This window comes from Nicotiana tomentosiformis, chromosome 11 (genome assembly GCF_000390325.3).
Source record: "Nicotiana tomentosiformis chromosome 11, ASM39032v3, whole genome shotgun sequence".
In the NCBI taxonomy this organism is placed as follows: Eukaryota; Viridiplantae; Streptophyta; class Magnoliopsida; order Solanales; family Solanaceae; genus Nicotiana; species Nicotiana tomentosiformis.
The window spans coordinates 87,023,046-87,048,668 of NC_090822.1; the positions used below are offsets into that span (position 1 = coordinate 87,023,046).

Genomic DNA, 25,623 nt, shown 5'->3' on the forward strand with positions numbered 1-25,623 from the left:
TTACAAAAAAACTACCTTAAAAAAAATTGAAAAATATTTTCTAAAACAATATTTTTGTAAAAACTGAAAATAAAAACTGAAAAGTAATTTTCTAAAGCAATTAAAAACTAAAAAAAATTGAATTTTTATAACTAAAAACTGAAAATAAAAAGAAAATATTTGTTTTTTCATTTTTTACAAAAACATTGCTTTAGAATTTATTTTTTTTGTTTTTACAAAAAAAATTGCTTTAGAAATTATTTTTCAGTTTTTTTTAAAGCAATATTTTTCTAAAAACTGAATTTTTTTTTTCGATTTTTTCAGTTTTTAGTAAAAAAACATTCAGTTTTTTCCTGTTTTTACAAAAATATTTCTTTAGAAAATTGCTTTTCAGTTTTTTTTTTTGTTTTTACAAAAACATTATTTTAGAAAATATTTTTCACTTTTTTTAAAGCAGTTTTTTTGTAAAAACTGGAAAAAAAAATATTTTCGTTTTTTCAGTTTTTAGTAAAAAAAATTTCAGTTTTTTCTATTTTTTACAAAAAAAATTGCTTTAGAAAATTATTTTTCAGGTATGGGTAATGCGTCTTTTTAATTAATTAGGAGATATTTAGAATTGGCTAATAAGACGATGACACGTGTCCCTCCGTTTAAATGAGGGGTATATTTGAACCCAAAGTATGACTGCAGGGTATATATAACCCAATAGTATAACGAGAGATATTTTTAGATATTTTTAAAAGTATAAGGGTATATTTGGTCCTTTGGCGTATTTAAAATTATTGAGAGTCATTTTTGACATTTCAAAAGTTCTAATGACAATTACTTTATTTTTACTGTTCAAGATTTTAAAGTTCATGAAGGGAGCAATGATTTTGCTATAAATACAGTCCCTGTTTTAATTTTCTTTTTCAGTGCATAATAGGAGTATATAATTTGAGACGAATATATTATCTGAAGATACCTCTTCTTCTATTTCAAGTTTTCCTCCAAAAATCTTTAACCCAATTGGGTGAGATTTCTTTTACGTATCACTAAATCTTCCTCTTTATTCTTCTTTCAAAACCCTACTCCTCCATTTTCCTGCTTCCCCTTCTTTTAAAAAATCATCAATAAAACATTAGCTCTGAATCTAACAGTCTGTTTTCTTGATTTTTTCCACTTTTACATTGATTTGTTCATTTAAATGTCTCTAACTTTATTGATCTTTCCTTAGAAGTGATTTCTCAATCCTAGGGTTGTATAAAAATCTCAACTTCTTGGTTGAAATAATCAGTTCTAAATCCAGCTATTTTCTTGATTTTCCAACTTCATAGTTTAAATTATATTCATTTAAAGTCTCAATCTTTATTGATCTTTATTTTAAAAAGCCCTTTTCTTCTTCTTGATAGTACTATTGTTCAGGAAGAAGGAAATTTTTACCTCATTTTTAATTCAGATTATTTTCTGGGGGTTAGGTTTTGTTATATTATTTTCTTGGGGTTAGATACACATTGATATATATATATATATATATATATAGGATGAGTAGTAATCAGAAGAAGAGGAATTTTCAGATAGAGGCGTTCAAGCACAAAGTAGTGGTTGATCCCAAGTATGCAGACAAGACTTGGAAAATACTGGAGCATGCCATTCATGAGATTTACAATCACAATGCTAGTGGACTCAGCTTTGAAGAACTTTACAGGTCCAAATCATTTCTTTTTTTTATTATATATATTTTAACTTATTTTTCATTTGGTATGATGATGACATGAGTTGAGCTTACTTAAATCAAAAAACAAGGTCAGCGACGATTCATACAACTGACCCTGCCTTATTTCTTACTGAGGTGTAGTCATGTTTATCTTACAATGAATAGATGATCACAAGCTCTGATAAAATTAGGCGGTTGCTTAATTTGACTGCTAGAACATAAATATTACTTTTAACTTTGATAAATCCTCTAATTTTGGATAAGTTGGGGATGCCCACAAAGGCAAGCACTATATCGGGACCTCAGGTTAATGTCATTCCTATTGGAATAAATTAGTCGTGAATAGAGTGGAATGGTTAGAGAGAATTAAAAAGCCAACTCCAACTAGTTTGGCGTTGATGCGTAGTTGACTGATCGGGTTGAATTATTATGCATGGGTTAGTTAAACCAAGAAGGACTAGTACCTAGTCTGTGTATTCAGTTTCCTTCCCTTGTTAGCTGCTTAAGTTTCTTTAAGACCAAGAATGTGGAGATAATATATTATTTGGTACTACTTATCTTTTATCTCTCCCTTTTTCTTTTCTCTTCCTTCTTTCTTCCTTCCTTGCTTTCCTCTTCTTCTTCTTGCCCTTCCTGAGCCGAGGGTCTATTAGAAACAACCTCTCTACCTGCATTAGGTAGGGGTAAGGTCTGCGTACAGACCACCCTCCCCAGACCCCACCTGTTGGGATCATACTGGGTTTTTTTTTGTTGTTGTTGTTGTTGTTGTTGTAATGTGGAGATAATATATAGATTCATTTAATCTAGCTTGTTGCAGACATAGGGCAATAAGCTATATTAAATGCTTACTCTATGTCTGCAACATGCTACTTTTTTGGGTAGTGACGAAACTATGAACAGGGAAATGCTTGCTTGTCTTCTTGATTGGTATCTAGATATTTTTTGCCTATTTCTAATTTTGTTTGAGCTCTTTGCTTGTCCCTAACAGAAAGGTTATTTGATATCTTGTCTATATTTAAGATAACGTGGATCTCATGAAATCTAGGATTTGTTCACCTTTCTATCTACTCTTCACGCTGTCATCATCACGGTATGTTACCAAATCTTGATTAAGTGATAAGTAGTGCATTACACTGCATATGTGTCTAATAGCTGCTCTTGCATACAATTCCAATACACGACAGTGTATGTGCACGTGTCATGTCGTAAAGTATGCCACCTTTGAAATGTTGTCGGGGCGTAGGTAGTTACTATGCTCATAGTACTTGAGAGTCTTAGGAATTAACATTAGTAAACAGAATGTTTTCCTCTTTACCATTCTTGTAGCATGTCTAAAGGTTCAGTAATTTGTGTTATTTCATAGCACTCATCTTTCTTTTATTTAATCACATGGACCATTTGAAAGAGGTGTTTTTTAGCAGATATAGAATATCATTTACTACTTAGTTGGATGTTCGAATTCTGGATTAATTTGGGTTGATATGTCATTATTCAAGAGTTTTTTTTAGGAATGGCTACAGATCTCACAACACAATTTGATGACACATCTTTTGTTCTTAGTATTTTGCCAAATGTAGATCTTCATTACGCCACTAAGATCTGCAGGTCATGTTGGAGATGTATCCAAAGAATTTCTATCTGTGATAACCGTAATTTAAAGAGTTTGTATGCAATAAATTCTGTCTTTAATACCTAAATATGTTAAGATTTAATATTTATAAAGATGGATATACACTACTTTACCTTATCAAAATAAAAAAAGGATGGATATATACTAACATTGTTTAATCCCATTAAGTGATTCTAAAACTGTACCCAATCTTTGATATTCGACCAAATTAAATTTTCTCAGTTGTCTTTTTCATTCAAAAGATAATTTGAGCATATAGAAGCTTAAGTAATTGAATCTTTTGAGTTGTGTCAGATCTAACATGTGAAAATTGATTAGAAGGATATTTGGCAACTTACGTAATAAGCTTGTATAATTCAATGTTTTCTTTTCGTCCAAGATGCACATCTTGTCAAACGACCTACTTCCCATACTGATTTTGATAATAAAAAAGAGTTGTTGAAAGCTTTCTAACTCTAATCGTGTCCAAGTTGTTCCAACACTACTTTGCTAGTAAATTATTTGCCTTTTAAAGTAATTTAAATGATGCGAACTGAGGGGTTATTGCTTTCCGGGTGAAGGCATGCGCTTTAGAGAAGTGTGTGCTTCAAACGATGACATGCAAAGCACTCTCAATAAGAAGTGCTTGGTTCTTTAAACCTCAGCTCTGAGGAGTTGAATTAATATTGGCCTTGTTGTATATTGAATGCTGAAATTAGTTACTCCCTCTGGTTTCATTTTATATATGTCTTACTTTAACTTGGCACGAAAATATAAGAATTTAAAGAAAAACTTTTAAATCTTGTGGTTATAAACTAAAGTTTGTATAATATACCAAAAACATCCCTTTTTTTTTGCTTTGATGGGATAGCAACTCCTTCTATAGTTCTTAAGGCTAGATGTCTTCTATGGTTGTATAGTTGGCACAATTTAGCTCCTAATGATTGTCCTGTTAACTTTTTTGATTTTGTCAGCTCTCTTGCTTAACTCTTTTTTGTTCATAGCTGTCTGTCCTTTATGTACTCTCTTTTGTACTTCTTGCATCTTGTGGATGCCATCTATAAAATTCCCCTTCATCGAAAATATACCAAAAATTCATTTGAATCTTATGGTTCTAAACATGCCATGTCATTCATATAATGGAGTATCACTAAAAGTAAAATGAGAATGTTGGAATTAAAAACTTACTAAATATATAAAGATGACATTTGTTTTGAAACAAACTAAAAAGGAAAGTAAGACACGTAGATTGAAATGCAGGGAGTATTTTAATTGCAAGTTTATTATAGTACTGAATTCATATATGTTTGGTATTCCTTTAGTTCTTTGTAAATTGCACGCTTCACTTCAAAGAAGTTACTTCACGCTTTTAACTTCTAGCCTGATGGACCTTGTCATTTTTTGTGCTTTTTGCTTAAAAACACTGTACTAAATCTCACCGTTAACCCTAATCCTGGCAAATACTGCACCTAGGTAAGTAGCTTATATGGATCTTTTGCTTTACATGTGAGGTACCTAGATTTAAAAATTCAAAAGCTAATAGAAGTTTGATTACTGCTCAGCTATAGCAGGTAAGTGCTTTAGAATATATTGTATTTTGAGGGGAAAGTTATGATCCTACAACTTGTTTGCTAGCCAATGATCACAAGATAAAATATGATTTCATTGTTTAATTCCATTTCTATGATTAGCTAAATGATTAGTACCCTTGTTTCAATAGTCGCGATTTCAGGATCCAATCTATTTTGCGGAAACAGCAAGTTTTCAATCCATTAAAGGATGGAATTAGGAATAGACTATGAGATGACCTTTCTATCTCTGTCTTTTCATGAACTCTTTGCTCCGAATCCCTACCAAATAACCATTGACAAATCCCCCTTCAATTCCCTATATCTAATCCCCTCTCCACATTGTACGCAGCCTATTCCTCTTCTAAAAGGGTTTGCAATTTTTGCATTCAGCCATTTATACTATTTTCATTCATTCGAATTCCATTAAGTTGGCGTACCAAACAAGATTAAAAATGGTTTGGTGCATCAAAATTTATTTAAGTTTATAGTAGTCCCTAGAATGAGACCAATTGGGCGTGGAGTTTAGGATACTAAAGAATCATGATCTTAAGCTCACAATCCATCTGCTACTTATGAAAAAAGGGGATAACTTCACAATCCATATACAATATCGGAGTGGTAAAGGAGTTGTGCGCAAGCTTGGCTCGGACACCACGATTATCAAAAAAAATATTGGAGTGTAAAGGTTATTCAATGTGTATTACTAGAAGAGGTAGTAAGGAAATTTCTTACGGGGTTAGTGGTCGCTTAGACATACATATTATTTGCAAATACTGAAATTTTATTTGCAAATCAATGTTTGTTTTACAATTTTGTTCATTATTTCAGCTCCAACTTGAAATAGAGAAGTTGAAGTTGAAAAACTCGTTTGAGAAGTATTTCAAGTGAAACAATGGTTTTAACCTACGAAACTTCTACATTTTCCCACGTGAAACTCATGTCCGAACACAACAACTTCCAAATACTCTTTTTTCAACTTCAACTTCAACTTCAAATGGTCATTTTTTTCAACTTCAACAAAATAGTGTCCAAACACCTTATATAAAAAAAATCGTCCAAACAGGTTATCAATTAATCGCAGCATCTATTTTGCGGACGACTTGGCCTCTAGGCCCGGTGAGATATTTCTCATGTGTGAATTGGTGTTTTTAGACTCTTTCTCAAAAGGCTTTTATAAAAAAAGCTACACGACTTTAGAATTCAAAATCTGGTAGGAGCAATGCCTAGAGTAGAAGTAAATTGTCAGAAGACATGCATTCTGAGTGGGCCCAAGTTCAGTGATTCACCGCTCCATTGTCTTTCTTTGTTCTGTAATTTGGATAGATATTTAAACTGGAGGTTATGGAGTTTGTTACTTTAGGGTAAAGAAAGAGGAAGACTGTTGCTTCTGTTCATGGAGAAATCATGAGGCAAGCAGATGCGTGTGCAAACTTCTTACTGTTCACCTCATTCTTCCTTCTGGACTGAAGTTCTGAGATGTCGTAGGGTGATATAGAATTTCCTAATCCCAATTTTTAACACTTAGCATATCCTGTCATTGTCTCTCTGTTTAGTCTATGTGTTTGTTGTTATTGATATGTAATGAACCTTTACAATCTTAATGATCTCTTGCTTTGCTGCATCCTGCTCGTTTTCTTCATTTTCGTTTCCGATACTGTTTAGTTCCTCTCTTTGTTTTTGTATGCTTGAATATACTATTCTTGATGTTGGGATATCTTCTGTCAATGCAGAAATGCTTATAATATGGTATTACACAAATTTGGTGAGAAGCTATATTCTGGACTTGTATCTACTATTACCTTCCACCTACAAGAGATCTCTAAATGCATAGAATCAGCCCAAGGTGATTTATTCTTGGAAGAGCTGAATAGGCAATGGGCAGATCATAATAAGGCATTGCAAATGATACGGGATATTCTGATGTACATGGACAGGACCTTCGTTCCAAGTACCCATAAGATCCCTGTTCATGAGCTTGGGCTGAATCTTTGGCGGGATAACATAATACATGCGAATAAGATTCAGATGAGACTTCTGAGTACGCTTCTTGGACTGATACTCAAAGAACGGGATGGGGAAGTAATTAACCGGGGACTGATGAGAAATATAATTAAGATGCTAATGGATTTAGGACCATCCGTGTACCAGGAAGACTTTGAAAAACCTTTTCTTGAAGTATCAGCTGATTTTTACAGGGCCGAGTCTCAGAGGTTCATTGAATGTTGCGACTGTGGAGACTACCTCAAGAAAGCTGAGAAACGTTTAAACGAAGAAATAGAGAGGGTGTCACACTACTTGGATCCAAAGACTGAAGCTAAGCTCACTAATGTTGTGGAGAAAGAGATGATTGAAAACCATATGCCTAGGCTTGTCCATATGGAAAATTCAGGTATGGTGAATATGCTTCTTGATGATAAATATGAAGATTTGAGAAGAATGTACAACTTATTCCGTAGAGTTCCTAATGGTCTTGCAACAATAAGAGATGTAATGACTTCTCACATCAGAGAGATTGGTAAACAGCTTGTTACCGATCCTGAGAAGCTGAAAGATCCTGTTGAATTTGTCCAGTGTCTCTTGAATGAGAAGGATAAATATGATAATGTAATAATCTTGGCATTCAACAACGACAAGACTTTCCAAAATGCCTTAAACTCATCTTTTGAATTCTTCATTAACCTCAATCCCCGTTCTCCCGAGTTTATATCATTGTTTGTGGATGAAAAATTGCGAAAAGGCCTTAAAGGAGTCAGTGAGGAAGATGTTGAAGTTATTCTCGACAAGGTGATGATGCTCTTCCGTTACTTGCAAGAAAAAGATGTGTTTGAGAAGTATTATAAACAGCACTTGGCAAAGCGACTGCTTTCAGGAAAAACAGTTTCCGATGATGCTGAGAGAAGTCTGATTGTTAAGCTGAAGACAGAATGTGGTTATCAGTTCACTTCCAAATTAGAGGGCATGTTTACCGACATGAAAACTTCTCAGGACACAATGCAAGGATTCCATGTAGCATATGGTGCTGAATTGGGTGATGGCCCCTCATTGGTTGTCCAGGTTCTCACGACGGGATCTTGGCCTACTCAACCTAGTATCACATGCAATTTGCCAGCTGAATTGTCAGCCCTGTGTGAGAAATTTCGGTCGTATTACCTTGGGACCCACACTGGTCGAAGATTATCCTGGCAAACAAACATGGGCACAGCTGATCTGAAAGCGACATTTGGGAAGGGCCAGAAGCATGAGCTCAATGTCTCTACTTACCAAATGTGTGTCCTCATGCTTTTCAATAATGCTGATCGGCTAATGTACAAGGAGATTGAACAGGCCACTGAGATCCCTTCGTCTGATTTGAAAAGGTGCTTGCAGTCCCTAGCATGTGTTAAGGGAAAGAACGTCCTCCGGAAAGAACCCATGAGTAAGGATATCGGGGAGGACGACGCCTTTCTTGTCAATGACAAATTTACGAGCAAATTTTACAAGGTCAAGATAGGAACTGTAGTTGCACAGAAGGAATCCGAGCCTGAAAAGCAGGAGACACGTCAAAGGGTGGAAGAGGATAGAAAGCCCCAGATTGAAGCTGCTATTGTGAGGATCATGAAATCCAGGAAGGTATTAGATCACAACAACATCATCACTGAAGTTACAAAGCAATTGCAATCACGTTTCCTGGCAAATCCAGGAGAAATCAAGAAACGCATTGAGTCACTTATCGAGAGAGATTTCTTGGAAAGGGATAATACAGATAGACGATTGTATCGCTACCTTGCATAAGAAATGGCTCACGGGTACTTGTTTGTGAACTTGAGCAAGTCATAATTGGTGACTTTCTTAAGCTTCTTCGGTAGAATTGATATGATTTATTGGAATTTTTCTCTACCCTCTTAGTTTCTATAGCAGTAATTGAGTTTCAATGAATGCAGTTGTTTCTGCTGGCTACATCCATATGCATTTGCTATGAGAGAAAGATACAAGTATCGTAACACTCGCTAAAAAACTTCATGTTATGAGCTAACCTGCCATGGTTAGTCTCGATTGAGTTGTTAGTGCAGGCCTTTGTTAAACTTTATGTTTTCCTTTGGTATAAGCTAGCACTACTCTTTTGTTATTGGTTATCTGGTTTCGCGTAGAGAAAATATGTGAATGGTCGACAGTGGCGGACCCACGTGGTGGCTAGCGGGTTCAACTGAACCCCCTAACACCAAAAAATAATACAGTGTAAATGTATAAATTATGATTAAAGCTGTATAAATTTTGTATAAATATTTTATTTGAACCCACTGGACAACTATTTTACGACTAAAGTTATGTACTTCTAAGATTAAACCCGCTTGCACAAAATTCTGGGTCCGCCACTGATTGTCGGCCAAGACATGGTAGATGCTTTGGCAAAGACTTCAGAACCAAGTGCTGCCGATTCAACTCCATTTATTTCATCCTACCAAAATGAGATAGAAAGCGTTAATCTGCTTTCGTACAGGATAAAAAGAACATTGGTATTTGAGGAATACGAACAGCACGCATGTTTGGACCCATAGCCTTCCCCATTGATCACTGATGCTATGAAATTTTGTTTCTGCCAAAACAGTGTTCGATATTACAATAAGAAGAACATGGAAACATAGGCATATATGAAACACAAAGCGCCATATATAGAAGGGACAAAAGAAAGATGATGCTGTTTCTTCAACAAATATTTACTCACATTTCCTTTCAATCGATTCTATATAGTTACACGTTAGTTGATAAATATTTTTGTTGACTAAAGAGTAGAACAAAGTAATCAGACAGAAGAGAATATATAGGAATTTTCATCTCAAGATTTGGAATATCTTATGTGTGTCTGTGTTATTATATAAATGTGCGCAAACACATATACATATATAAAATATCTTTTAGTATGTACACATGTTTTGAGTCGAAAGCAACGGGTTCAACCTGCTAGATGATCTGTCTCCATTTCCAGATATATGAATCTGCATTTTTTCTTCAGTTAGATACGTTCTTTTTATTTTTTATTTTTTTTATTTAAAGATATATGATTTCCACTTTCTCATTACTAGCAACTACTGTAGTTAACACAGACCAATTTTCAAACAAGGTTCTTTTTTTACACCTTTACTTATCTTTTATGAATTTAATATAATTTTCCTGTTATCGACGCAATTGTCTATGACTACATGTTACTAATTTACATTAGCGTTTAAAGACACACATAACAGATTTGTTGACACACCAGATACCACTTGCAGCTGCAGGTGGTGAAAATTTTCAAACTGGTATTCAGGGAATGGTTCCCCCACTTGTTGTCATTCCTGTCAACCTAGAGCAGTCTACTCTTACTTCATGAACATATAAGCGTTGTATGTGAATAGCCAGGATCACAAATTGACGCTGATGACATTGATTTGAGAGTTGTATGTGAGCTCTCTGCCTGTTATTACCCCGCACTTGTGTTCATAGGCAGCTATCTTGCTGTTACTACCCTGCACTGTCGATTGTAGGCAATAACAGAATATCTGGTGGATTAGTTGAAATACGTTTAAGTTAGTCTGCAAACCACCATCTTAAACAAAAAAAGATGACTTCTTTTGGTGTCGTGCCTGCTGTTTGTGCAGATTCATCTTATATCTTTATGCTGAATGAATGGATTTCCTGTCGTAGTTATTCCAAATTAGTGCAAAGAATAATTGATAGCCCACTTGCCAAAGCACTCCTCTGTCTGAAAGAATGAGAAGCAACTTTTAAACTGAAAATCAAAACTTTGTTGTGGCAGACAAAGGCAGGGCCCTTTATGAACTACGGTACTTCAGCTTGGTTAAGAAAAACCTGGCCATTTTCACATAATTCAATTGCACTACATCCAGCTTCCTTCTTCCCAGGGAGAGAACATTCGACTTCTTTTTCTAATTTACGTTCCTCCACCTCTGTTATATCTCTGTGCTCGGGCATTATCCCAGCGATCGCGTAAGTACTGCTCAAAAGTAGTGAATCAGCTGGATGTTTGCCGAATCTCTGTTCTAGTTCTTTCTTCACTTGTTCTCCCAGCTCAACACTAGCATGGACTCTGCATGCTGCTAGTAACGCACGCCATGCAGTAGCATCCCCCTCAATGGGTAAACCTTTTATCAGTTCTCGTGCTGTCTCAAGCAATCCAGCACGGCCTAAGATATCAATCAAACATCCATAATGCTCAATTTTAGGAGTCAAGCCATATTCCAGCACCATTTTTCTAAAACAGCTGATGCCCTCCGCCACCAGTCCTCCATGGCTACAAGCATTGAATACGGCCAAGAAAGTCACTTCATTAGGCCTAAACCCTTCATCCTCCATTCTATGGAAGAGTGCAACAGCATCCTTTGCCTCGCCATGTACCCCGTAACCCATTATCATTGATGTCCAACACTTTACATCTTTGGTCTCCATATTGTCAAAAACATTAACTGCCTTAACAAGCAAGCCACTTTTAGCATACATATCTATCAATGCTGTCCCAAGAACTGGATCCATAGCTAATTGCTGATCTTCTGTGAAGTTCTGAATATAATGACCCATATTGAAAGCCCCGGAGGAAGCACTAGCAGAAAGCAAACCTGCCAAGGTTGATGAATTTGGCTTCAATCTTTGAACCTTCATTTGCCTCAATAGAGACAATGCCTCTTCTAGCAGGCCATTTTTAGCATATCCATCTATCAAACAGTTCCACAAGACAACATCTTTCGGATAAGCTTCATCAAATAGACTACGGCCCGAGCTAATGCAACCCATCTTCCCATACAGAGAAATCAAGGCAGTTAGCACCTTCACACTATAGCAAAATCCATTCTTTATGCAGAACCCATGCATGGATTCCCCTACCAAAGCAATCTTTAACTCACCAATCGCAGACAAAACACACAACATCGTCGTGGCACTAGCGGAAACACCATCCCTGTGCAATTCTATAAATAATTCCAAAACAGCAGGATAATTATGTACACAAAGATAACCACCCATCAAAGTGTTCCAACTCACCAAATCTCTATCTGAAAATTCATCAAACAGTTGGTGGGCACAACGGATTCTCCCAGAGACACAATAAAAATTCAAAAGGGTGTTCCTCAAATCAAGAGGCAAATCAAAGCCAGATCTCAGAACAACTGAATGAATAGCTTCACCAGTCCATTTCGCCAATAAACGTGTACAAGATCTAAGTCCAGAAACAAAAGCAAATTGATCAAGAATTACACTTTGTGCCCTCATGTTGTTGAAAAACAAAAGACCCTTTTGAGGGTCATCACTTATTGAATAACTACGAAGCATGGTATTATACATATAAAGATTTGGGCTTTGTATGTATTTAAACATTGAAGATGCATAGTCTGTGTATTGGATTGAACATGCAAGAAGTTTGCTAAGCGAAAAAGGAATTTGATCTTGACCAGTTTTGACCATTAAGGCATGAAATTGTTTGATTTCAGAGATTTGCTTACATGATTGTAACTGAGAAATTAGCTTTTGGTCAGAAGAAAACATAGAGTAATGTCTTGTTAAGATGATTGATGATACATGTTTGAAATTTTGTCTTAGGTATGAACAGTAGGAATTAACGGCTATGTTCATGAGACCTAGTAAAGCTAGATTTCGCGGTAAAGTAAGGATGATTATTGCTTTTACAGGAAATTCTAAAAAATGTCCCAAGTCATCAAAACTATTTTTGAATATATATATATTAATTATCGGCAAAATGACCTAAATGACACCCTGTACTTGTGCCACTTTGTCATGCCAGTCCCTAAACTTAGAAGTTTGCCAATTGAACACTTACACTCATTCAAACCGTGAATAATAAACGCTTATGGCAGGAAGCTGCCAGTGCGTGTAATAGTGCGTGTAATACAAACGCCTACACGTTGGACGCCACGTCAATAAAATAAGAGGAAAGGATTATTTACACCCCCCCCCCCCCCAAACTCAAAATTTTCCCTCATTTTATAATTACCCGCATAGTTAGGGCTTAGAAAGTATCGAACAACAGTGAGGCTCTCCCCTCTTCTCCATCATCATTGCCGGGATTTTCATCATCGCAGTTGATATCGAAATTTGTGGGGTAAGTTTCTTCACCTGCTTTTCATATTTATCTTTATTGATCTTCATTTCCCTCAATATATGGGGCTTTTGCTCTGTTTAGGGTTTTTAGGGGAAGGCTGGGTTAGGTCGTAATTGCTGTTTAATTTTCCTCAATATATGAGACTTTTGTTGTGTTTCGTTACATGTTGGAGTGAAAACCCTTTTTAATGTAGTGTCATGCATGTAATGACATATTTGGTTATTCCGTTTAGTCTTTGGTTTTTTTTGTCAAAGTAGAATTTCATCTTAGGTTTATGCATTTTTTTTTGTGAAGTTTGTTGGGTCTCCTTCTTGTTAGTGGTCCACCAGAGTATTTTTGAATATTATAGGGTATTGTGGGGACGAAAAAGGAATCTTGGAAGCTTTTTTACTTAAAAAAATTGTCTTTTTTGTTGGTTTATTTATGGAGTTGTGTAAAGGTGCAACTTTTGATAACAAATAGTCATTAATAACACTGTTTTTTTTTTGTTACTTTGCAGGTATGAGAAAAAAATGGCTTCAAGCCTAGTTAACCTACAAATCCACTACAGTGATAATTTTGTATCGGACCCTGACCTAAGGTATGCAAATGGACTACGTTGTCCTCAATTAGTTACAGTTGATGTTGATGAGCTGCATATTATGTTGTTTCACAAGTTTGCTAGGGACTTAGGATTTTTAGAAGTTGATTTGCTTGGATGCAAAGTTAACAAAATGGGTGGTTATTACTTTTAAAAAACAGATGTTGATGTGTTAAAGTTTCTTAATACATTGAAAGGTGGTGACTTTGCTGATGTTTGCATTGTCCATAAAATTAGTGATCCTATTCTTGTTGAGGACATAATTGAACTAGACCCCACTATATAAACACATGGGCATGGCAATGGGTTAAATGCTTAGGCTGATGTGTCACCTCCCAATAATGATATAAATAGGATTGAAAATGACAAAGCTAAGGGTAAATTGGCAGATATAAATGGAGAGATAGAAGAATCAGATGAAGGTGAAGGTAATAACTTCTCATCCTATCACCTTCAAACATCAGAATCTGATTTTGATGAGGACTTTGATGATTCTGAAGGGTATGACTCACTGTTTGAGATAGATGAGAACATTGAATAGTGTAGTGATTTGGAAGATGACTTAGTTGAAATTAGACAGTCTAAAATCAACATATATGGTTTACTAGATAATCAACATATATGGTTTACTAGATAATCCCTCACTTACAACCTCTTATCTTTGTGCAGTCTGGAACTACTGACAGAGTAGTACACAATCCTTCTACACTCATAAGTTCTGCCCCTACCAACATTGAACTTAGGTTCAAACCCCCTGGGCTAAAGTGGAAGGGTCGAGCAGCAGTTACACAAAGGCAGCTGCAAGAACAGAGTTACAGAAGGGCAAACTTTGCTACAACCACTCAAGCCACACCAATGACACAATCCACACCAAGAAACTAAGCCACAACAAACATTAATTGAAGTGCTCAACTGATATTTTGAAGATTTAATCATGGATATTTTTGTTGACTGCCTATCGTAGACAATATTTTGTAAAGCAACTTTCTTATTTTGGATATTTTATTAATTGCCTATAACATACCATGATATTAGTAGTTCCTGTACTTGTTGCTGTAATGGAAACTTTGTCAATATATTTCATGAAATTTTTTTTACATCAACACAAAATATGTAGCCTAAACCCAGGAAATAAGAAAGTACACTATCAATCCTAAATATATAACATAAGAGCTAACATTAGAACAACTACAACCGTAATTATAATAGCAGCAACTCTGAACTTCGACCTTCCTTGTCTTCTCTGACAATGTCATCGATCACTCTTCTTAATAAGACCCGCAAGAAGAATCTTGTAGTGTTCTTCCTCAATCGCAGGATAAACCCATTGGAAAAAGCTACAACCTTCACCAATCTCATATCTTCGACAGCCTAGGAATCTTCTTCTAGGATTATTGGGTGTTCGTGATATTTTAAGATCTGCAGCAAGTCCACAATAACACAAAGGTTCCTTCTTCATTGCTAAAGGAGAAGATGCGGCAATAGCTTATTTCTTGCTAGAGAAGAAGAAAAAAATTGACTTTCAAAAGAAAAAGAGATGGCAAAAATTGATGGGCAATGAAGAATCCTAGCATTTTTTTTATTTTGCACTATTGAAGCTAACAAAGAAAGAAGAAGGCATCAGATTTGGATAAAAATCAGCTTCTATAATGTTCAACAATGGAGAATAAGGTAGAAAGAAGAAGATGACTGTTAAATAGGCCACATTATTACCGTTAGGACTTTTTAAACTGCCTTCACGCCCCTTACAGGCGTGTGAATAACACATTAAAGCCAAATATGACACATAGGATCAACCACGTAGGATAAGCGTTTATTATTCATGGTTTGAATGAGTGTAAGTGTTCAATTGGCAAACTTCTAAGTTTGGGGACCGACATGACAAAGTGGCTCAAGTATAAGTGCCATTTAGGCTATTCTGCCTATATTATATAGTAACATAGATAGATTATGATTTATGAGTTGTTTCCACTTTCTTCTTCTCTCAGGATAAAAAATAATTTAAATCTTTATTTTCTTTTTGAAGTTTAATACAAGAGTTTTCGTTCCAAGTTCCGTATGTTAAAGAAGAAATGACGTGGTTCGGAGTACAAATTAAATTACCTAATTCCAAATGTCACAATGGTTACTTTTATGATATTCATGATTGAGAAAATTGTGATTTTGCTATCTTATACTCTACATGTAACTCTTTGTACCAAAGGGAAGCAGAAAAATGAGTACTGAATAGTTTTTCAACATGGCTACACAAAAGAAACTCTTAACTTAATTGGGATGTATATAACCATTCATACCATCAAGCTCCAATCCATTTAGGTCGTAAGCTAGCAGTTGAGGTCTTAATTACCTTTAATTTCGTGCATTTCAACAATTTGATAGACAAATGCCAACTTGTTTTTTCAATTGCCAACTTATAATTACGTTTTGGGATAGTAAATTTTTTAGGATGAGGCTATAATGCTAACTAGATTCAATACGATTCGACAACCTAAAATAATTAGAGTTTCATCATTTTCTTTTGAAAAATTCAATCAAAAATACCCAACCAACTGTTCTAGATTAAAATGTGGCTACTATTTATATTAAGTAATAGACGGAAATAATTATCAATAATGGAATGATAACCTAAGAATAAAAACTTCTTCTTTGGTGGAATGAGAACCTAAGTATAAAAACCGAAATTACAACTCTATAATAAGGTTGTGGCTCGATTAAATTTAATATTTTAAGCTTTTGACTTTGTTAGAATGCAAGCAATAATATTCTATAAGAATAAACACAAAACTAACAATCGACTTTAGTTTAACAATCCTTATATGAATTATGGCCGAGCAGCCCAAGGAGCTTGAAGTACGCCTAATATTTTAATATTCCTCGTATCTGAACAAATGCAAACATTCATAGCGGATCATGGTTTTCTTTTCTTTTGACATAGTAAAAAAAAAAAAAAAAAAATTGAAAAAAGAGAGAGGAAAGACTCAACTTGTCAACTGCTCACTGTGTTTAGAATTTATAATAGTTCGCCTAGTAGCTTATGCTCATATTGCCCTCTCACACCTCTATTTTTACTTAAATCGTTTTTCATTTTACTCGCCGCTACTATAAAACTCATTTTTCTTGACCAATATCACAAAAAATAAAGATTTAATATCTCGACTAGGTCATCCTAGTAAAATATTTTAAAAAATCTAGTCGGGAAAGTGCATTATAACTAACATAGCAATCGATAGGGCTTGCTTCTAACGAATTATATGTCTTTATTACTAAAATACTGCTATCTATTGAGAAGCATGTTGGTATTATTTATACTTGACAATGCAAAGTCAAAATTTTCTTTATGGTCCCTTTTTTTCTCTATTTCTTTGTCTTTTGTGAAAGACAAAGTGTCCTAATCGGTTGTGGAAAGTTTCTTTCTTCTCTTTATATTGAATTACTCTTGTTGGGCTTGTGAAGAGCTAGTAAAAGGAAGTGGCCTTGCGCACATGAGAAATTAGTCCTGAAGGTAAAACGGGTCGATTTGCACCCCCATGTGCGCGAGATATACGTGAGACCTAATCCAAATCTGATTTTGCTAAAAAAATATTTCTTCATTTTTTAAACTTACCAGAAAAGTGTCCAAATTCATTCTCTTTGAATTCAATTATGTAACGTCTAATTTATTGCTTTATAACATCTATGCTTTAAATTATTGTAACTGCTACTTAAATTCTTGTAACTCCTACTTGAATTCTATAACAACTCTTTTATTTTTATAACCCTCAACTTAATTCTCCTTCTTGTAACAGCTCTAGCATCTTACCTATATAAGAAGCTGTTTGTGAAGTTTTCAAACACAGAAAAACACCATCGCCTTCTCTTCTTCTTCAGTCACTTTCTCGGCTTTGTGCAAACTTCAAACTTTCAATCACGAGTGTGCGTATTTGGAACTGTTGTGGAACCTTGGGGAGTGACCGGTCTTAACGATTTGCACCTTGTCAGGCCGAAATCACTTTCAAGGTAGTGGCTTGCCACGACACATTATTTGTTCGATAAGTTATTTTTATTTCCTTCTTGTTCTTGGTCAATATTATCAGATATTTTTCCTACAATTTTGTCACGGCCCGGAATTCCAACTCGGGGTCGTGATGACACCTAACATCCACTTGCTAGGCAAGCCGACATGAAATAAGTAATTAACCTATTTTAATAGTTAAAAATAAAATAATGATATTCAACGAGAAATAAATGCCAAATCTAACACAGTGCTAATATAAACCACGTGATAAAACTACTCCCAGAAATCCGGAGTCACGATTACACGAGCAGCTAGAAGTCTACAAACATAGTCTGAAATAAATACAACTGTTCGAAAGAGATAAACAATAAAAGTGGGAAATGGAAGGGGACTTCAAGGTCTGCGAACACTAGCATTTTTACCTCGAGTCTCCGTATGAAAATGATCTGAGCCGACGTATCTCAAACACCACTGGGACCAATACCAATATCTGCACAAGAAGTACAGAAGTGTAGTATGAGTACAACCGACCCAATGTACTCCGTAAGTGTCACGACCCAAAATCCTCTAAAGGTCGTGATGGCGCCTAACGCCGCCATCAGGCAAGCCAACAATGATTGATCAACTTAATTACTCATTTTATTACTTTCGAAATCAAAATCTCCATTAATTAAATAGTATAAAATAGAATTTACAGGGTAAAATTATAATAACTACGTGAACTACAATAACGAACAACCAGTAGGAACCCCAAAACCCGGTGTCATAAGTGATGAGCATTAACTAGGAAATATAATAAAATACAGCATCTGTCTGGAATACAAGTTAGACAGGAGAATATAAATAACTCTGATGGAGACTCTGTATGTTGCGGATCGTAACATAGAATGCAGCTCATCGTAAAGTCCCCCGCAAATGCCGCGCCTCTGCGCCCAGATAACCACCAGAAACATATATATACCTGCACAATAAGTGCAGCAAGTGTAGCATGAGTACGTAAATCAACACATACCCAGTAAGTATCTAATCTAACCCCAGAGAAGTAGTGACGAGGGGTCGACATCGACACTTACTAGTGGTCAAATAAGACAGGTACAGTAAGAACTAAATAAATATGCGGCAGAGCAGATAATCGGTATGAGCAAATATAAATACGAGGTAAAATCCTCCTCTGACCGATAAACTCAAGCTCTCACTAAGCAGCTACCTCCTCAGTCGGAGTATATATACAATGGATCTCACCAGATAGGTCGTCATAATTCAAATTAGAAAAACTCACAGATACACTGGCTTCTTGTCAAATATTACGCACGATTTCATAAGAGTATTTTATAGAAATGCCGAGGTGTACGACCCGATCCCATCATAATATGTACACTGCCGAGGGTCGAACAACACGAATAATAGATACATCTATTAAATTGTCGAAGCGAACGACCCGCTCCCATAAGAGTGTGATACAAAAATCCTGCGGAGGTGAATGGACCGATCCCATCATAATGTGCGCACTGTCGAGGGTCGAACAACACAAACCATAAATGTATCTATTATACTGCCGATGTGAACGGCCCGATCCCATTAGAATAAGAAGCTTTCACGGGTCCTTGACCCCATTCACGAATAAACGCCCGAGTTATGAATTTTAAGGAAAACTTTTCGAGGAAAAAGTATAGCGCGGGAGAAATTTAATAGTCAATGGACAACTCAAATAGTACAGTTATAGCATGCTGTGAACCTAAGTCTACCTGGATAATAACATGAATTTAGCTACGTACGGACTCCTATCACCTCGTGCGTACGTAGCCCCGCAACAAGTAGCACATATCAAATATATCACCTAGGGGTAGTTTCCCCCTCACATAGTTAGACAAGAGACTTACCTCGCTCCGAAGTTTCATAACCGGCTCCAACACCTCTCAACCACCTCAAACCGATGCTCGTCTCTCCAAAACTAGTCAAACAAATGTGCAAATCCATAAATATATACTCTATTACCCATAGTTAATCAATTCATAACAATCCCCAACTCTGTTCTAAAAGTTAATAAAGTTAACCCTCAGGCCCGCATGCCCGGATTCCGAAAATTTTCGAAAATAAATTTTATCCACAACGTCACGAACTCAAATATATAATTTATTCCAAATTCTATGTCCAGTTTTGTGGTCAAAATCCAAAAATATCATTTTCTAGGTTTTCTACCAAAACCCCATAATTTCTATTAGTTTTCATGTTTAAATACTTATAGAATCCATGTAACTAACTCACAATATGTGAGAATCACTTACCTTGACATAGATGATGAATATCTTCCCTCCAAGAGCTCCAAAAATCGCCCAACCAAATGAAAGTGTGAGAGAAATGGGTTAAGTCTCGGATTAAAAACACCTCACCGCCCAGCGACCTTCGCACCTGCGGTCCATTAGTTGCTTCTGCGGCTCCGCACCTGCGGAAAATCCATCGCAGGTGCGACTCCAACTCAAACCAACAGTCCTCACTTCTGCGCCCTAAGTAGCACATCTGCGCTTCCGCTTCTGCATACCTCAAGCGCTTCTGCGCTCACTCACATGCGCGTCCTTGTCTGCTTCTGCGGCCCAGGCCTTCTTGGCCAACCTCCGCTTCTTCGCTTCTTCTCCGCATTTGCGGCTTCGCAGGTGCGGACATTTTCTCGTACCTACGCTCCCATACTTCCTCCACGATAATCGCACTTGCGATTGAATCTTCGCACCTGCGTGACCGCACCTTCGACCACTCCCTCCGCATGTGCGATGTCACCAGATTTCAGCAGCATCAGCATGTCCTCAAATTCCAAGTTCAATCCGTTTTAAATCTGTTTCAAACCCGAGGCCTCCCGGAGCCCCAACCAAGCGCACCAACCAGTCCCAAAACATAATACGAACCTACTCGGGGTCTCAAATCACACCAAACAACATCAAAATTGCGAATCGACGATCGAAACCTTCCTTTAAACTTTCAAACTTTTAAACTTCGACGAACGCGTCCGAATCACACTTAAACTTTCTGGAATAATGCCAAACTTTGCGCACAAGTTATAAATCACAATAAGAACATATTCCAAGGCTCTGAATCCCAAACGGACATCGATAACATCAAAATCCACTTCAAACCAAACTTATGAAATTTTAAAACTTCTAAAAATGCCAACTTTCTATAATAAGCGCCGAAATGCTTCCGGACCACCCGATACTCAACCCGAACATACGCCCAAGTCCGAAATTATCATACAAACCTATTAGAACCTTCAAATCCTGATTTCGAGGTCGTTTACTCAAAAGTCAAATCTTAGCCAATTCTTCCAACTTAAAGCTTCCGAAATTATAATTTTCTTTCCAAATCAACTCCGAACTTCCCGAAATTCAATTCCGACCACACGAACAAGTCATAATACCTGAAGTGAAGCTATTTAAGGCCTCAAACCGCCGAACGACGTGCTAGAGCTCAAAACGACCAGTCGAGTCGTTACATTCTCCCCCACTTAAATATACGTTCATCCTCGAACGTGCTAAGAACAGCTCTGGAGTTGTCCAAAATCACTGTTTAACACCTCGCGCACCTACCCGTGCTACCACAACCCATGCGAGCACGTTAGCTCGAGCCAGACCGAAGATCCTTCCTATAACCTTAGCTAACAAGCTTCAGAACCAAATTCCAATATCCGAAATTTTTCACGAGTCCCGATCCTAACATATGAACACCACATCAATCACCAGACACTGTACCCATCATGACCATGCTTCTCTGCTAAAATCACACCATGTACCATATAATTCACCTGACCATAATAACATCCTCCGACCATAATAGATGCCATTTCATGAATCAGGTGCCCGCAATGCCCCTCATAACACATATAAGCCCGATTTCAATCCTCACAATACTTCCACGATAGAAGAGATGTGTTGAAACTCATAACTACCTACCGAATCAACAAAACATGGAGTCTCTCCTCCTGACAGGAACCATTACCTTACTCTGAACTGAATAACGATATTTGCCCTTTAATATACCTCATATAAAACTGATACCTACGGAATACCGAGAATGAGAAAAAGATACACAAAAATAAGTATAGGGGACCGTACTCAATATTCCACTGTTGCGGCGTGCAACCCGATCCACACATGATACCTTTGCGGTGTGCCACCCTATCCAAACAAAGTGCCTGTGGCGGCGTGCCACCCGATCCACACATAACAATAAATAAGGACATACCCATCAAGCCATAATGCTTATACCTATGGAATACCGAATGTCTTCCACAAGCACGCCAAGTGCAAAAATACAAATCTGGGGAGACGGATAGCGCAATACGCCACAAAACCCAAGCACAACTAAGGTGCGATAAATGACCTACATATCGAGAGTCATCCTGCTCATATAACACCACAAGCTACACGGGACCTCAACACATGTGCGAATAATCAAGTCGTCTCAATCCGGAACAACTCCCACAGTTCACAACCAAAGGAATAGAGTGCCTTCCAGGCATAAACTCTCACATTAATGATAGTACCATAATCTCCATGCTTGGTTTCAATCTTTGACAATCAAGTGACTAATATGTCACATTTATACAGATTTCCCCGTGGGATACTCTCCCACGACCTTTCACACCAGGTAGCAAAGTCTGTACCTCCACACTACCAACCACACTAATTCTGCAAAGCCAACCAAGAGTCTGCAATTCAATACACAAAGCCTCTTACACAGGACACCGTTCTCAGGTGACACTAAAGAAAATACCAGCTTACTCTGAACATATGAACTCCTTCCTGCTCATCCGAGATCGCAACATTCTTGTCAACACTGAACCGCAACCTTGATCCTCAACTTCAAATTCCTATGCCGCTCACTGCACCTGTCATGCCACTATGCGAGAATACACAAATTCATCATAACCCCTGAACTACTAGTAGAATAAACACTTCATTGGCTAGAAACCTTTCACTTAGGTCATTTCAGAAGAACCCATGCAACACGCAACTGAATTCCCAAATCGCATAAAATACAACCTTAAGTCGTGATCTAAACCGTCATAACTCTTCCGGGATCCATTTACACATAACAAGGCCATTAGAATCAAATACCTCCCCAAATCAATCAAATTACGACGGCTGTCAATCCCACATGTACCACCACAAATCACTTGTATAATACTAACACGCCGAAGGAACCGATCATTGCCTCATTCACGTTGATTCCAACCATTACCAACTGACCCAACTTCCTTCGATTTACTCTTGACCTGCCTTAGAAATAATAATAGTTCCATTCAAACACATAACGAAACTCAATCGACACTCATCCCGAGTGACCCAAATCATGAGATTACATTGTCTCAATACCCACTGCAAAAACTCGATCTTTAACCACACAACGAACCCAAAATCCTTAGACACTGTACTTTAATTCTTGAACCCACTAGGACCGTTGTTGAGAGTCACCCATTCTGACCGGGTCCCGAATATAACCAAACTCCAACGCTCTGCTAGCACATGAACACCCTATCAAAGAAGCAACCGTCTGAATTCTTTTCCTTGTACATTACATCCACAAGAAGCATAAACTCTGAGTCTTCCCAAAACCTGCGCCTGAATTGATAAGGCGAAGTATATCACACATTCATCAAGTTCCTTGCTCGAATTACCCCTAATGTTTTCTTTTCTTAGTCATAAATAATCCACCAACTCATCGATAACCAGAAAACCGCACAAGCAGACAACCACGCGATCCAATCATAGACGGTGGGCTCCCCCACTTAACTTTAAGCTACCATCACATAATGTAGAGCCCACAATGATTCCTCCTTCTTAATTACCATGATCTCGCATCGTTAACCCGCCAAATTTCTCGAAGTCTTTTGGTAAGATTTTCATGAAACATTCCGAATTATCGATCATGATCGCATACTCGACCTTCTGTTGGGTAGTAAGTAGAACTCTTCGTAGAAACCTCATCAAAACCACGCAACCGCTAACCTGTTCACAGGAGATAACCCACCTGTGCTATTCCATGCCCACATCTTCTAACGACGCTGCACCGAGTATAACTACCACGAGTTCAGTAAACCCTCCTGAGCCCATGCTCGTCTACCAGTTGTACAAGTCTGTTCCTTCCCCATTGACATCAACTGAAAGTTCAACAATACCTTCCAAACTCAAAGTCATGTTGCATCCGAAATGATAATCAAATCTTCACACCCCTCTTCATTTCAAGCAAACTCCTTTCTGCCATGTTAAATCTTTCTCTGTACAGTAACCACCATTCCAAATATAATCCGTGGACCAAATCACCTTCCATCACAATTCCCCAAATCGCCCTAAACTTTCTCAGGGCAAGTGGCTTTCATGCCACAGAATCCTTATGCTACTCTGCCACTCCCACTTCGGTTAAACCACCTCCTTTAAGCAACTCCTCGACTTCTGCTTCATACTTTGACCTACTATTATTTCAACCACCGCAAGACACCTCCCACATGTCCTTCCTCATTCTTCGCTGCCCAATTGTTGCCTCAAATCAGAATATATACCTGTAGCACCTGAACCAATAAGTATTCTATCAACTCTAAGCCTCCTCGAAGATCATCCTTTTCGAGCTATCAGCATTAGAAACACTGATTCAATTCGGAAACCGCTACACACCGCCATCTATGACAATCATTTCTTAGACACTATTTACCACACCCTGCCCCGAATGCAAATTGAAGAAGACCATAACACCGTCGAACCTTAATGCATTCAACAAGGACGACGACACCACATCACAAATGAAAATTCCACCACGCTCGAAAATATCATGTCTCGTTACTCCATCAACCAAAACCTGAACATCCATAGTCCGATTGCCCTTTCTCCGCTGGAATTAGATGCAGAACCTCTAAACCATGAACTGAGGAATCCTCCTTTCGAGTCATTCACTGTCGCGATCCATAAATAAGCACCCTACCACTTACATCAACACTGCATGATAACAACGCACGAACATCATAACAATCAGTGCACAACCTCAAAACCATAGGATAAGAAGACAGAACACCCTTCCACAAGAAGATGATAATAACCTGCTCGAATATGTAGGGAGAAACATCTTGCTCCATATCTATAGTACCACTGCAACTCCTCGATGCCCAATTGATACGAGCGCTCAACCTCGTATAAGAATGATTAGGAAGGGAACAAAGGCATAAGCTTCAATGGAAATCAAATCGCACGATGAAGAATCAAGAAGGGAAGTGCTCCTAACAGCCATGCAGCCTCTCGAAGATAAGTACAGACGTCTCCATACCGATCCACAAGACTCTACTAGACTTGCTCATGACTCGTGAGACCCAAGCGAACCTAACTCTCTGATACCAAGCTGTTACGACCCAAAATCCTCTAAAGGTCGTGATGGCTCCTAACGCCGCTGTCAGATAAGCCAACAGTGATTGATTAACTTAATTACTCATTTTATTAATTTCAAACTAAAATCTCCATTAATTAAATACTATAAAATAGAATTTATAGGGTAAAATTATAATAACTACGTGAACTACAATAACGAACAACCAGTAGGAACCCCAAAATCCGGTGTCACAAGTACATAAGCATTAACTAGGAAATATAATAAAATACAACATCTGTCTGGAATACAAGTTAGACAGGAGAATATAAATAACTCTGTTGGAGACTCTGTATGCTGTGGATCGTAACATGGAATGCAGCTCACCGTGAAGTCCCCCACAAATGCCGCACCTCTGTGCCCAGATGACCACCAGAAATATATATGTACCTGTACAATAAGTGTAGCAAGTGAAACATGACTACGTAAATCAATGCGTACCCAGTAAGTATCTAGCCTAGTCCCAGAGAAGTAGTGACGAGGGGTCGAAATCGACACTTACTAGTGGTCAAATAAGACAAGTACAGTAAGAAGTAAACAAATATGGGGTAAAGCAAATAATCGGTATGAACAAATATAAATACGAGGTAAAATCCTCCTCTAAAGGGTAAACTCAAGCTCTCACTAAGCAGCTACCTCCTCAGTCGGAGTATATATACAATGGACCTCACCAGATAGGTCTTCACAATTCAAATCAAGAAAACTCATAG

At 37.3% G+C, this 25,623-nt stretch overlaps 2 protein-coding genes across 2 annotated transcripts; one reads left to right on the forward strand and one right to left on the reverse strand.

Annotated features, from left to right (window-relative positions):
* Nucleotides 1–901: 901 nt before the first annotated feature.
* Nucleotides 902–8,791, forward strand: LOC104098734 (cullin-3A). Its single transcript, XM_009605541.4, has 2 exons — nucleotides 902–1,666; nucleotides 6,586–8,791. The coding sequence occupies exons 1-2, from the start codon at nucleotides 1,503–1,505 to the stop codon at nucleotides 8,624–8,626; spliced, it is 2,205 nt and encodes a 734-aa protein (XP_009603836.1). The 5' UTR covers nucleotides 902–1,502; the 3' UTR covers nucleotides 8,627–8,791.
* Nucleotides 8,792–10,554: 1,763 nt separating this feature from the next.
* LOC104098735 (pentatricopeptide repeat-containing protein At1g26900, mitochondrial) lies at nucleotides 10,555–12,502 on the reverse strand. Its single transcript, XM_033656779.2, has one exon. The coding sequence runs from the start codon at nucleotides 12,452–12,454 to the stop codon at nucleotides 10,652–10,654; it is 1,803 nt and encodes a 600-aa protein (XP_033512670.1). The 5' UTR covers nucleotides 12,455–12,502; the 3' UTR covers nucleotides 10,555–10,651.
* Between the last annotated feature and the right edge of the window lie 13,121 nt (nucleotides 12,503–25,623).